This window comes from Cydia pomonella, chromosome 2, assembly GCF_033807575.1.
Source record: "Cydia pomonella isolate Wapato2018A chromosome 2, ilCydPomo1, whole genome shotgun sequence".
Lineage (NCBI taxonomy): Eukaryota > Metazoa > Arthropoda > Insecta > Lepidoptera > Tortricidae > Cydia > Cydia pomonella.
The window spans coordinates 19,520,103-19,536,318 of record NC_084704.1 but is presented as its reverse complement, the minus strand read 5'-3'; the positions used below and the strand labels follow the sequence as shown (position 1 = coordinate 19,536,318).

Genomic DNA, 16,216 nt, shown 5'->3' with positions numbered 1-16,216 from the left:
GCAGATTTTTATCCAGAATTCCGCGGCCTAGCCATAAACTCTGTGCACTGTTCAAGACCGAAGGTATAAATGTTAGTATTAATACAGACAGTGACGAGGATGAGTAATTATGTGTTATGTTAAGGTGTAAATTGTAGGATTTTAATAAAATGTGCTTTACTTTTTTAGTTTCTTTTGATACGTAATATTTTTTAAGGCAGTATTGCGTATGTCATAATAGACCTCAGCTTCGCTTCGGCCGATAATTACATGTGTTCTGAGACATTTCTTATTTTATTGGCCTCGGTATGTAATCTACCATTGCTGTACGTAAACAACTACTACGTAAACATTCCTATTATGAAATACGCAATACTGCATTAAAAAATATATACTTAGTGTAAACAATTTTTCTGCTCGACTAGCTGCTGCTCGTTAATACCTACTAAATGGTTGTAAAGGCGGAAGTACACAATGAGCCAAGTACGTTGGCCCAATGCGTAACCTACAGACGCCTTAAGTCGAATGGCCTGCATTAGTAAGAGATTTTTACCTTGTTGCCACAGATGGATTTTTATGAAAAAAATATATTTCATACAATATTGTATTGTGCATTAAATACCTAAAAATTGAGGTTGTCGCCCTCTTGTAAATAATTAAAAAAAAATTAAACAAAAAAAAATATTTTTTAGTCCTTTGTAAATAAGTTAGAACCTTGATTTTTTTTGAAAATGTATTGCTATTAGTGCCATGTATAATCCGAATTTCAAAGAAATCTAACCATTAGTTTAGCTTAGAAAAATTAAAAAAGATTTTATATATATTTTTTTTTTAATCCAAACCAAGGGGATTCCAGGCTTGAAATATTGTAAAATGATATCTTATAATAAGACCAATTAACGCTTCTAAGAAAGGTATACATTTCAGCCAGGGGCAGTTTCACTATAGGATTGCGGCTAGACCCTTTGACCCACTTCCCGGTTTCCGATGAAGATGAAAATTTGCATACAGGGCGTCACATGTACTTCTACACCTTCTGTTCCATCTTATAGGTTAGGTACTATTGAATCGAATTGCATTGCATAATTAAACACTGATTACAACGGATCCGTAATTCGACCCTAGATTTTTCTTATTACTTTAACATGTGGTACGAATAGTTAGTAAGCAGCAGAACATAACGTGACTTGTTGGCGAAATGTTACGTCGTGCCAATAATGATTAACGGCTAATTTTAACTGGTATATTTAGGCTGTGTAGACTTAGCAGAGCATGGAGCACGCCAATGTCGAGCATTCTATTTTAGGCTCTCAGTGATACTGAGAGCTCAAAATATCATCAATAGCCACTACGAAATTACTATTGTATTTATGTGTTTCGAGTATCTCATGACGAAATGGTTCCGGGTCAAACTGTGGCCAATACCCAACGTTAAGGGCTGTTGTATTCGTTTCAGTATATCGAGAAATTTCTTAACGAGTCTTCCGAAGGCGTGGTCCTGTTCAGCTTCGGCTCTCTGATCAAGACCGCGTCAATACCGAAATACAAAGAGGAGATCATCATCAACGCCCTGTCCAAATTGAAGCAGCGGGTGGTGTGGAAGTACGAGGACAGCGACGAGGAGGGCACCATCACCGGGAACATCATGAGGGTCAAATGGATACCGCAATCAGAGTTACTGAGTGAGTAACCAATAATCATGTTTGAAAATGAGCCTTAATATTCGGGCGGTTTCTCACCTGGTCCTCCTATCCCTACCACGCGCAGCGCAACAGAGTCAATATGAAGTTGTCAGACTTCATATTGTTGTTAAGAGTAAACTCCCGTTCCAGTAAAAAATAGGTTAATACTAAAGTGACGGTTTATGCCTCAAACAATACTTCCTTATCGCATACTTGCAATCAGTGTTATATAATGAATAAGCAGAAGATATTACGATATCCCCTCATACGTGACCTTATTACTTATTTACATCTAATATTGATAACCTATTCACCACATCACGTACTGTGGTGTGTGCGTGATTATAGATATCCGATTATGGAGAATTGACACTACTACGACATGATATTCTAAGAATAAAGTACTTTTGCCGTGTAGTGAACCGTTCCTGGAGAAAAGACCAGCAAACCAAATTATACAGGGTGTTTATTTAGTCACCTGCAATAATTTACGTGGTGAATATAGGTATATAGGTCATATACTGAGGAACTTTTAATATGGGACCAACCCCGAAATCGCGAAAAACAATGTCTGTTTCATACATTTTGCCTGTCTGATCTTGACATTCTCCATGTGAGAGTAAAAGATTTTTTCGCGATTTCGGGGTTGGTCCCAAAGTAAAAGTTGCTCAGTATGACCTATAAATTCAGCCCGTAAATTATTGCAGGTGACTAAATAAACACCCTGCGTATTACCTACATGTGTGGTACTTAATTAAATATAATTTACGTGTAAAGATTATTTATAAAAACATGAGAAAAACAATAATGTTTAGAGCCACTATAATAAGGTTTCCCCGATAGACAAGTGGCGGATCATTAATATTTAGTTACCTGCACGTTTCAAACGCGCTAGATGTTGCGAGAAGAGTAACGACAGCGCAATATCAATAACGACAAAATAATTTTTAAAAACGGACTAACTATAATAGACTATACAAAAACATAAACCAAAACGTAAGCAAATATTTGTCCTTTATTACTGAATAAAGATATTTAATATTTATTTTTAAACAGATGACTGCGCGCGAGCATACACGTCGAAATGCATTTGATAATTTGATAATCCATTTGCGAACTCACTCGTGCGCATTCGTCAATATAATATCTGATAGTGATAGTAGACCGCGGGCCAGGAGCATATTTCGTCAGTCATCGCCTCCCGGCTGATACTTTGTCAGATGATAGTTTAGATGCTGTTTTAAACTAAATAACCGTCACCCGGTTCTATCGCGGTGGAATGACCGTCAGCTGTAAAATGGACATGCAAAAAATATGCGCCTTATCACTTTATATGCGGCAAAGTATGCGTAATGTGTAAATTGCGTAGTCTGTTGAAGGCTTTTCAGGCGTTTACGCCTGATGAAATGCTACATGCGAAGTTCCATGATTTGTTATTGCTATCATAAAAGGTATACCCCTTATTTTTTACATGTTCATGCGACCAGCTGATGTTCTTACCACCGCGATATAACCAGCTGACGATTTTTTAAAGTAACAACAGCATCTGAACTATCATTTGACAAAATATCAAACGGGAGGCGATGACAATTTTTTTTTGTTTTACGTGTTTCGGTGGCTGCCATTCCTCAACCCACCAACGGAGCGGCAGCTGACGTCCACGAGGGTTCATCATACCTAGCCGTTAACCACTACACGAGTTTTCAGGCGGGAGGCAATTGGTCATGGAAATTGTTCCTGGATCGCGGTCTATAGCCCCTCACAGGCGTGCAAACCATCACACAACACACAATTTACGAATTTCCGTAAGTACTAATGTTACTGGCTGGGGTGCAGACGGCCCAGGTTAGGACCAAATTGAAGACACCTTCAGGTTAGACACATTTAGGTAGGAGCTTTCCCCTACCTGATACCTCATGTAATAATACCACATATAATATACCTAATTGAATTAAGCTCTCACTCTCGAAGTACATAGGTAGATCGAATATCGACTTTCTGAGATTATTACTTCGTGATCATACAATAATGTAGGTAGTTGGAGCCAAGACTTGTACGGCTTCTAACGACCGTTACACACATACATACATTTGTATAGCATTGTTTGTAAATTATCGACGACACCACTGACACCTGAACCTGATACTTACAAAAGGTATCCGACCTCGATCGGAAGAATGGAATATTTAATACTTATTTGTACAACAAGAGAGCAAAGTTTCAGTTGTTCGAGTGCTTATATTGAGTCCCGTGCAAGCGGAACATTCTATAATCGCTCTCTATATATAATCGCTCTCTATATATATCGCTCACTAAACTCGCTACGCTCGTGAATCTAATTTGAAATCTTGAGCGTAGCAAGGGACTCAAAATTCTAAAAGCGCACGAGATGTAAATAACTTTGGTCTCGTGTGGTACACAAGACATTTCACCTCAGCAGTGATAACTATCATATTTAAAATAATAAATACAACCTGATTTTTTTTAAATCATTCTTCACACTCATGACAACATGTATTCTAAATTTAATTACCGCCATAAAACACAAAAACGAAACTAAAAAAATCTCAATTAAACAATATAGAAATAACGAACAATTAATTGACAGTTCAATCGACATCTTTTTTTTGTATTTAGTACTTATTTATAAAGTCGTAATAAGAAATAAAGAAATCTGAATCATAATAGTTATTTGTTTTACAAGGAGGCAAAGTTGTTGTTTAACCGCTCGTGCTAATATTGAAACGAAAGATAACAAAATTGAACTACGAGCGTAACAAGAGTTTCGAGAAGTGGAATCTTGAGCGTTGCGAGGGTTTCAAGGCACGAGGGTTAAACAAACTTTGCCTTCGAGTGAAACACAAAATTTTTCACTACACCAACGCGAGGAAAATACTGACTATATCATTTTTAAGAAAATAAAACCGACTTCAATGTTGAGACCGGTGAAAGAACGATTATGGATTGTTGATTTTCATATAATGAAATTAAAATTGAAAATTGACGTAGGACGCTGCCTACGCCTAATTATGTAGAAAAGGAGGTAACATGTTTTTTTTTTTGCCACTTCACCCACCTTGACACATTTCAGATTTGCCCTATGGTTGACTGGTAAGATACCTACCCGCAATAGGGTATTCGACTGTATTTAAGATAAATTATTTCAAACCATGCATGAAATAAAGCACCAGATAATTATTTAAAAAACTAAATAGGATAGAAATATAAAAATGTGCCTTGAAAACTTAACTGCTTGGCAAAGAGAACAAATTGCCAAACGTGAACTATGCATCATTGAAGAGTTCCGTTCTGTTCATCATCAGCAATTCCACTTCTTTAATGTCACTTCTACAAATGTAAATACTTGATTTGTGAATGAAAATACTAATCACTATATACACGCCTTTAACATTTGAGGAGTTCCCTCGAGTCCTCATTGTTCAATAGCGAGAGAGTGGACTGTAATTCGAAAAAAGGGGGGCGATAGGGAATGAAATTTAGGGGCCGGTTGAGCAAGAAAGTTGTGAGATATTAAGATTAGAATATTAAATTAAAACTAAAATGTGAAATAGTGTAGGGCGAAGTTACCTTTCAGTCCGGGAGTTGTGGGGCTAAATCGTTGGTCGCCGTTGAAGACCGCTGGTGGTGATTCTGGCTGTCCTTGTCGCCAGCTAGAAGTAAGCTCAGAACCGTTACCTTGAGTCGTCCAACTTAGACCTCGGATTTTCCACTTCGCGGATGTGCCTGGTGTCCTTCGTCCACACAACACTGAGTCTAAATGCTAGAGACGTGATTGGCAGTAGTGCTTTCAATAAGTTGCGAAAATTAGCGAGAACGACGAAATACGATGTTAACTAGTGGTAGGTTGATGACACACTGACTCTGACGTGTCTATGACAGAGCAATATTCAAATTCCAACTGTGAGCTGGTGTTGCCACAGTAAATACGAGAAAATCTTATAGAATACAAGGCCAAAGCTGGACATTCCGCCCACCAAAATGCATTTGTATTTTGACTAAGCGGAAAGAACAATAAAAGTGAAACAAGTGCGATAATATTAAAGCTAAACGAAGAATGGACAACACAAATGTAGCGCATTAAAGCGACTACGCAGGTAGTGGACACAGCTTGACCACAGGCCGTTTGTACAACCCTGTGGCAGTGCGCACAGTAACCACACGACAGATCCCGTCAGATCCGGGGTGTGTGTTGATAATGCGACCCAGGGGCCACTTCATTGGGCTCGTCTGCTCGTTCACAACGAGCACAAGTGTGCCAACTTGGACGTTAGGGTGTCTGTCGTGCCACTTCATCCGCTGCTGGAGAGTATGCATATACTCCTTCGACCATTTGTTCCAGAAGTCCTGGTGCATCTTCTGAAGCAACTTCCAGCGTTGGAGAGGGCTAACCCGAACGTCTGAGAAGTCTTCCTCAGGTACGACCGATAGGGGTTCCGTGGTGAGGAAATGACCCGGTGTCAAGGCCGACAGGTCGTTGGGGTCGGTGCTGAGAGGAGTTAGTGGCCTTGAGTTGAGTAAAGCCTCGACTTGGGCTAAGATCGTCGAGAATTCCTCGTATGTCAACCTTTGGTTCCCGACGACACGCGACAAGTGTGTTTTAACAGCTTTAATTCCAGCTTCAGCGAGTCCTGAAAAATGTGGGCTACCCGGCGTGTTGAATTCGAAGTGAATTGTATGGTGTGCGGCAGCATCCTTCACTAGGCGTTGCAGGATGTTGTTCGCACCGACAAAATTTTTACCTTGGTCAGACACTAACCGGCTGCACCGACCACGGCGAGCGACGAAACGCCGAAGTGCGGCGAGAAAAGCATCCGAGGACAACTCGGTGACGAGCTCGGTATGAATGGCCTTTGTTGCGGTACAGACAAAGACGCAAATATAACCTTTGTACGTCTTGTTACCACGTCCGCGACCGAGAGCGATGTCGAAAGGCCCACCAAAGTCAACCGCTGCGCTCGAGAAAGCCTTCAGCTGGGATATTCGATACGATGGTAAGTCGCCCATGAATGGCGCAGGAGCACCCGGTGGCCGAACCCGAAAGCACTTCATGCACTTCGATACGACTGCATAAATAGCCCGTTTCGGACACATAATCCAGAAATGTTGCGCTAGCAAGTTATGAAGTGTTTGGATGCCTGGATGCATGAACCGCTTATGATAATCATCGATAAGAAGGAAGGTCAGCCGATTGTCGCGAGGTAGAAGCAAAGGATGCTTTACATCGAAGTCGAGAGAAGCTCGTGACAGGCGACCGCCCACCCTCAAGAGACCCGCGTCATCCATGAATGGGGACAGTTTTCTGAACGCTTTTGGGAGAGAGTTCGAATGGTTGTTCAAAATGATTTCGATTTCCTGAGCGAAGCTGCGCTGCTGCACGAAACGTACAAGAACCATGAGTGCCTGCTTTATTTCGAAAGATGTTAAAGGACCGTGTAACAACTTCCCGGCCGTTTTTCGGTTCTTCGCGTTATTCGCGAAGCGACAACAATACGCTAAAACACGTTGAAGTGTTCTTAACGACGAAAACTTCTCCAGTAAGTTGTCGATTAGTGCATTGTCATTGGACACTACGAGGACTGTAATCTTTTGCTCATCATGGAGAACGTCCCTATCTGGCAGCAGCACTGACTTAGGCCAGCTCTCAGTGGGGTGCCTGAGCCAATCAGGCCCGCTCCACCAGCAAGTTTGGTTGACTAAATCTTGGGGAAGCAAACCACGCGATCCGCAGTCGGCTGGATTGTCAGTGGTTCTGACATGATGCCAAGAATCGGGAGGAATAACGTCTTGGATATGACTCACACGGTTGGCCACGAACGTTTTCCACCTGGACGGACACGACTTAATCCAGGTCAACGTCACACTTGAGTCCGACCATGCAAAGATTCTGTCTACCGAGTGGAAAGGCTTCAAAGCCTCCACGACCGAAGCCATCAAGTCAGACAGCAGAACCGCTGCGAGCAATTCGAGACGCGGCACCGACAATTTACGCAATGGCGCGACCTTGGACTTAGCACACACGAGCTGGACGTCGACGTCACCCTCCTCAGTTACTGTACGGCAGTAGATTACGGCACAGAAGCCACGTTCTGACGCGTCACAAAATCCGTGAAGATGTAGCACGTCGAATTTCCCGACTAAACGGCGTGGCACAGCTACAGCACTCAGCGACGAGAGTTGAGTTTTGAATTCCTGCCATTCCAGCCTGATGCTTTCCGGGACATCTCCATCCCAGGAAACGCCCGAAACCCAAAGCAATTGCATCAGATACTTGGCGAGAAATGTTACAGGCGAGAGGAAACCTAATGGATCGAAGATTCTAGCTATCTCCGACAGAATGGTGCGCTTGGTGCACCGACCGTTAGGAGCAGCGGCGACACGAAACCGGAAAGAATCTGATTGAGGTTGCCATAGCAAGCCCAATATCTTTAGAGAAATGTCAGTCATTTCTTCGAAATGTTTAAAGTCTTCCGAGTACAGATCAGAAGACGGAAGACTCTCCAAGAACTCACTACTATTGGAGGTCCACTTCCTGAGGTGGAAACCCCCCGACGACAATATTTTCGTAAGGTCCACCTGAAGTAAACGCGCCTGCTCGACAGAATCCGCTCCGGTGACGACGTCGTCGACGTAGATGTCACGAGCGAGAACAGTTGAACCACTTGGGTATGCGGCTGCAGAATCACTGGCAAGTTGAGCCATTGTACGAAGAGCTTGGAATGGCGCAGCAGAAACCCCGTAGGTTACCGTTTTAAGACGGTAGTCGCGCACAGGACCGACAGCAGAAGGGCGCCACAAAATGCGCTGAAATTCAGCGTCTTCATCAGAGACCAGGATCTGCCTGTACATCTGTTTCACGTCACCTGTGAAGACGACGGCATGCCAGCGAAAACGTGTGAGCAGATCGAAGATGTTAGTCTGAAGCTTGGGCCCAGCGAGAAGAGTAGCGTTCAAGGACACCTCGTTGGCGTCCTTAGCGCTTGCGTCGAAAACCACGCGAAGAGGAGTGGTGACGGAATCGCGCAGAATTCCATGGTGAGGTATGTAATAAAAGTGGCCTTCACTTGTGGAAGGAGGTTCCACTTCTTCCAAGTGACCACGAGCCTCATAGTCATCCATAAATTCCACATACGCCCTTTTGAACTCGGGGTTGGAGTTCAACTTGCGTTCCAACGACGTGAACCGCTTGAGAGCAATTTCACGCGAATTGAGGAAGGTAGGTTTGTTCGCGGGATCGACAAATGGTAGTGGAACTACGAACCTGCCTTCTTCATTGCGATAGTATTTTTCAAGAAAATAGTCCTCGCAGCGTTGGTCCTCCTCAGATACGAAAGGTTTAGTCGGAGAACTAACGTTTTCTAATTCCCAAATTTTTTTTATAGAATCATCAAGCGACAAAATCTGCGAAGGACTCGACACGAAAAAACAATGATTTTTATTGTTACGATACGATACGAGAGCGCTTGTTGTGAGCTGACTCCCGTCACACTCACCCATAACAACCCATCCATAGATGGTTTTCAACAGAGTAGGCTGTCCTGGCTCCCCGCGCCGTATACCGGGCAACAACGACGAAACGAAGACCTGTGCGTTAAGTAACAGGTCCACCGGCGCCGGACGGGCGAAACCAGGATCAGCCAGCGATAAATTCCTGATGTGCGACCACCCCGACGAATCGACAGGTTGAGGAGGTTGGTCGGCACATACCGGCGACAAAACGAAAGCTTCGAGTTTAGTACTCAGTGAAGAGGGTTCATTTCCCATTGGCTTGACCTCACATGATAGTGCGCCAAATGTTTGATATGGCGAATTGCCAATGCCAAACACAGTGTGTTGTCCAGAAGTTTCAAACCCTAGCATTTCTGCACAGGATTTTGACATGAAATTGCATGCACTAGCACCATCCAAGAGCGCCCGCACTGGGCGGAAGACACCAGAACTGTCCCGAATTAACACCTGGGCAGTAGCGAAGAAGATTGTATTATCTCCCGCCATAGCAGCTAAAACTGTGTTATTACTACTACTACTACTCATGCCATTGCTAGACGGTGCAGTGGCAATCTCTGTGCCCATGGGAGCTTCCACACTCTTTGTGAAATGCAATAAGTTGTGGTGCGAGCGATTACACACACTACAGCGAGAAGCTCGACAAGTTTTCACCCTATGTGCATTTGAGAAACATAAAATACACAAACCCTTCTCCTTAACAAAATTAAACCGGCCATCATTATTGAGATTTATAAACTTGTTACATTTATCGAGACTATGTTGACCCGAACAAAAAACACAACTCTGTGTTGATGTAGTCGAAACGACAAGGGCCGTTTTGTTTTTGGTTAACGGTTTAACATTCTGAACTTGAGGCCTAACACTAACACTGGAGTTTTCCAAAGCCCTGCTCCGCTTTTCAATAAAGTTTTTTAATTCCTCAAACTTTGGAACTTCAGTATTGGAAGCGAGTTGTAACTCAAATGCTTCTCGGGTGGCGACATCTAACTTTGCCCAAAGCAAATAATATAACATAAAATTCTTGTCGGGGAGGTTAAATTTTGACAAAATAGTTAAATTCTCATTAAAAGTTCTATAAACCCTTTCCAAATCTATTTTGGTTTTGACTGGCTCACAATTTAGCAGTTTTTCATAGTACATGACAGCAATTTGCCTCTTCCTATCATAATAGTTGGACAGTGTTTCATATGCACTGCTGTAATTGTCACCTGACAAAGGAAAACTTTTTATTAAATCATGTGCGGAACCCTGAACGCTTGATAGAAGGTAGTGCAATTTCTCCACATTACTAATATTGCTCCGACTATGTATAAGGGAATCAAAAAGCTCCTTAAAAGACACCCAACTTTCCAGTTTCCCATCAAAAGGCGTAATCGATATTTTTGGAAGCTTAGCTAAATTATTCTCAAGCGTTAAAGATTTCACTTCAGGCTTATCACTTATTTCACTTCTAGCCATTTGTCTCAACCTACATTTTACGGATTTTAGCTTACGTTCAAATTCCTTGGTGACTTCATACTCCTCCACACGTTTTTCGGGTTTCAGTGGACGTAAAATCCGTAGTTGTGCTTTGTGAAAGTCCTTTTCTATATCCTTAATGTCTGATTCATCATACCCTTTCAAGTCGGAACCCTCAATATTTTCCAACCGAAAAATGGCGTAACCTCGCGCGACATGGAACATGTCTACTGTCGCGGGATCCGTGTCACTATCACCATGTACACTCATATTGTTTTAAGTGCAATTAAAAACACTAAAACGGCGAAAAACTCAAACTTAATTGCAAAATTAATTCAATAACAACGAAGTACTACTGACTGACACTAGTGACATTGACAGTTGACGTTAACCCTTGACAACTATGAGAATGTTGCCAGCAATATTAACCACGAGTGAACGAATGATTTACTAAAAGCACTACTACACGGCCACCAACTTTCTTGCTTACCCTCGACTTTTTTATAAGTGTACCCTAAATTTTGAATTAAACAAATGATATGACCAAACAAATTTGAATAAGCAACAAACAACGAGAAACGAAAAACCAAAGGTCACTTTTCAAATTATCCGGCTCGAAGGACCAAAATGTTCAATAGCGAGAGAGTGGACTGTAATTCGAAAAAAGGGGGGCGATAGGGAATGAAATTTAGGGGCCGGTTGAGCAAGAAAGTTGTGAGATATTAAGATTAGAATATTAAATTAAAACTAAAATGTGAAATAGTGTAGGGCGAAGTTACCTTTCAGTCCGGGAGTTGTGGGGCTAAATCGTTGGTCGCCGTTGAAGACCGCTGGTGGTGATTCTGGCTGTTCTTGTCGCCAGCTAGAAGTAAGCTCAGAACCGTTACCTTGAGTCGTCCAACTTAGACCTCGGATTTTCCACTTCGCGGATGTGTCTGGTGTCCTTCGTCCACACAACACTGAGTCTAAATGCTAGAGACGTGATTGGCAGTAGTGCTTTCAATAAGTTGCGAAAATTAGCGAGAACGACGAAATACGATGTTAACTAGTGGTAGGTTGATGACACACTGACTCTGACGTGTCTATGACAGAGCAATATTCAAATTCCAACTGTGAGCTGGTGTTGCCACAGTAAATACGAGAAAATCTTATAGAATACAAGGCCAAAGCTGGACACTCATGGATCCCATCGTCAGAACTGGAACTTGACAAAAATTTGTCTTGAAAAATCTAATTTGCTTAACAAACACAGCGAAAAGGACAAATCGCCAAACGTGTCCTATGCGTCGTTGAAGAGTACCATTCTGATCATCATCAGCAGTTCCACTTCATCAAATGTAGTTTTTAGAATGTAAATGTTTGATTTGTTAAAGAAACTACAAAAATCACTATATGTATACCTTTCATATTTGAAGAGTTCACTCGATTCCTCATGGACCCCATCGTCAGGACTCGACCTGACAAAAATTTGTCTTGAAAATCTAATCTACTTAACAAACACAGCGAAGAGGAGAAATCGCCAAACGTGTACTATGCGTCGTTGAAGAGTTCCATTCTGATCATCATCAGCAGTTCCACTTCATCAAATGTCACTTTTTTAAATGTAAATGCTTGATTTGTTACAGAAAATACAAAAATCACTATATGTATGCCTTTCACATTTGAAGAGTTCCCTCGATTCCTCATGGATCCCATCATCAGAACTGAGTTTTGACAAAAACGGGACCAATCTGTATATATATACATTCAAACAAAAAAATAATTCTCAAAATCGGTTCAGAAATGACGGAGCAATGCAGTAACAAACATTTTAAAAAAAAGGCATACAACCGAATTGATAACCTCCTCTTTTGAAATCTTGAAGTCGGTTAAAAAGTCAATTCTACCGGCGCTAACATAAGGAATCAACACAACATTTGCATCTGATTACTTTGCCCCACATGTGGATAAAATGCAACTTTCTCGTTAGTTTGTGAACAATCAAGAGAGCCTTTACCAGTTGGTGTGGTGAAAATACATTTATTTACAAATAATAACTTAATAAACTACCTACGTGCAGCGCGATACATAGAGCTGCGTCAGTCGATGCATCAACGCCAAATCCCAGCGGTCCGCCAACGCGCTCATAGGATCCTGTTGGTAACTAAGCATGATTAATTATAGTGTCGTTTACAATCGTTTACCATTCTACCGCAATATTAGGTATCATGGGAACCTTCATAGGCTCGCGCCACGCCTCCCTATCTTCAGCGACCCTACTAATTCGCTCCAGCAGGGATCGGAAACCGGTATTTTTTGTATGGGAACGAAAACGGTATTTTTTCGTTCTTTGTTAATTATTTCATTTCTAATTGGGCAATCTAATAATACGAAGTCGTTATCTAAAAACACAACCAAGTCCTATATTTGGACTATAAAATAAACCGAAATATATGTTTATTTCAAAGTTTCTCCAAAAAACCGGTTCCGATCCCCTGCGCTCCAGCTCAACCCCACCGCTAACTATTAGTTAACTAATAGTGTTAATCAATATTTTCAGGGCACAAAAAAGTGTTGGCGTTCATAGCGCACGGTGGTCTGCTGGGCATGACCGAGGCGATATCGGCAGGCAAGCCAATGCTGGTAGTGCCGTTCTTTGGAGACCAACCACAGAACGCAGCGGTGGCCGAGGCTGCGGGACTGGCCAAGGTTTTGTCGTACGCGGATTTGTCGGAGGAATCCATGCTTGAGGGGCTGCAGAGCGTGCTCAGCGCAGAGTAAGTATATTGATTGATGGGCAATTCGACATACGCTCACCATTAGGCGTATAGTTAGAATCATATAAGTAGTATGGGAATATGTTTGATAGCTAGCTACTGGGCAAAGCCTCAGCAACTATCACAGAAGAAAATCCCAAATATACACCGCTTCATGTACGAAGACATATGACATTACATATATCACTTCCTATTCCTATACACGTGTTAGTTTCTGCAACAGCATGACATTAATTATTACAAATAATTTATTTTACAGTACATATGGTGCTACTTGCGCGCGTGCGGGAATGAGCACTTTCCATGCATATGTAAAGAGCTATATTATGTACTGTAAAACGTTGTACGATACATGTGCTAATAGGTAATCCGCAACTCGTGTCTATTTAAAACACTCACTTCGGTCGTGTTTTAATTTATCATCACTCGTTGCGTATTTTCTATTTTCTGCATTTGTATCGTAAATAACTATTGTAGGTACCAATGTATCTAACCATTATAACCCTCACGTTTCCTTGCTAATTGACATGTGTAATTAGGTATATTATTCTTACCCTGCTGTAGACATTACAGATATAATAACTCTTACGTTCTAAGACCTACGTGTAAATAGGTACGTGTGCATTGTGAAACTCTTATGGACCAATGATATTTTAACTAAAGATAGGATATAGGCGTTCCAAAATTGAAGCCCCTACTTTGTATAAATTGTACAAGTTGTCTTTAAGCTTGACGGACACATACCCTTCACATAGAGCACGGGTCGGCGGCGGGTCCTACGTAGTCTATAGGTATTAAGGTTCATTTTATTTGTATTAAAAATAATAAAACACATGGTATTAGAGAAAAAAAAACTCGTTGATTTCTTTTGCTTTATCACTTCTATCGTTTGATTTTGTCCTCTTGACAATGGCGACACGTGATTGGTGAAATTTATTCTAGTTCAATAAATTCAGACTAAATTCGTTTCTCAAGAGGGAAGTATAGCACGTGACCGTCCATACAAAAAGAGAAAACGTTTTTCCACGTCTAAATATTTTCCATTCTCCATGATTTTTAGGATGCTATTGACACAATGAAAAACTAGATTTAAAGGTTTACCTTTTTTTTCAATATGCAAAGAAAAAAAAAATGTTTTTTTTTTTCAAAAAAGCGAAACCTTTTTAACCTAGAATATAAAATGCTGAAGCGATCGAAGTGATTTGTTAACATTTAGTGGGTGGAAAACGTTTTCTCTCGAAATGAAGCTTCGTTGCCTAAGTAAGATACGAGATTGAAAAGCTTGATTATGTCACTATTTGTAATGTAACAAAATGCCCAATTTACCACTTGGTCCGTAACATATACAATATTTTTCCGACGAGTCATCTAAAAAAATACTTTTCTACTGTAAAACCTAAACAATTTTTAAATTTTTTTCTCGCGATTCCGGGGTTGGTCCTATAGTAAAAGTTACTCAGTAAGGTAAGTACTTAAATGTACGATTCACCGAACGCGCAAAAACGGGCCCTTTCACCGAATTTAGTCTATTTTAAGCTATAAGTCGATTACTAACAGCTCATAGTAGGTTGTGATTTTTTTTCATCAAGCTATTACCTATCCCTTCTACTGCATGGCAGAGCTGGCTAGTTTGTGCCTTAGGATGAAACAATTAAAAGCCGCGTATGTAAAACCTTAAAAAAACGGTAAGAAATTGGCGTATACTTCTTAAGGTCATAACATCGTTTCAATTTTTTTATTCTTTCAAAATATGGTTTGACAGGTTTATTATTTCATTTGTCTATGTACTTTTGTAATATAATTATTCTATTTTAATGCAGACATTTTGTTATAATTTAAGTAAAATGTGAATTCGGTGATGAGTACAGCCAAAATATGATTCTTCGGTCTCGGTCTTAAATTTTTATTTACAACAGTGCGCGCCAGGCCCGAGACTCATAAGCTGAGTCATACATACGTTTTAGGTAAAAACTGTTTGTATGGTGGCCCGGCGTCATTGATGTACGTAATTACTTACATCAATGCCCGGCGTATTGTGTACGCCAAGACCCATCCTTGGCCATGGGTTAAATACTTACAGATTGATTAATTCATTAAATATAGCAATAAATAAATATATATGAATTAAATATGATATTTATTCATTATTTATATTTAATCAATATCACTCGAATTTTTAATTAAATAAAAGTTGTCATAAATCTAGCGCAGATGAAGTATGTAGTACTCAATAGTGAGATAGGTACTAAAAATCAGAGCACCACTCAATTCCATATTTTCATACATTTAATTTCTAGTTCTGTAATGTGGCCTCCAGATTCGGTATTATGTGCAAATCAGGTTTCTTAGTTCGGTAAATGGTACAAATCAAGGATTGCGGTCGAAACAATTTTAAAAATGTTTTTCATATATGTCCAATCATTTCAGTAATTTATACGTATATTATTTACACGAAGACAAATTTGTCGAAGTTTCTATTAAAGTACTTACAGTAAGTATTAAGAACATACTCATATCCAGATACCAGATCAAAAAAAAATACGTACCTACATCCTGGCCTTAAGCGTTCGGTGAACCGTACACTCTAATATCAAATCTCTATCTCTCTATATACATTTACCTTATCTTACGACCTATAAATTCACCCTGTAAATGATTGCAGGTGACTAAATAAAGACCCTGTAAACCCTGCATATATCGCCAGTCATCACCTCACGGCTGATACTTTGTCAGATGATAGTTTAGATGCTATCATGAATAAAAAAAATTGTCAACCTGTTGTATCGCGGAAAGACCGTCAGTTGATCACATGAA

The 16,216-nt window shown here is 40.6% G+C and overlaps 1 protein-coding gene across 1 annotated transcript in view; it reads left to right on the top strand.

The window, feature by feature from the left end:
* Positions 1-16,216, top strand: part of LOC133534603 (UDP-glycosyltransferase UGT5-like) — a 36,419-nt gene that overhangs the window by 17,086 nt on the left and 3,117 nt on the right. The window contains 2 exon segments of the mRNA XM_061873786.1: positions 1,436-1,661; positions 13,186-13,402. Coding sequence (XP_061729770.1) covers positions 1,436-1,661; positions 13,186-13,402 — 443 coding nt within the window.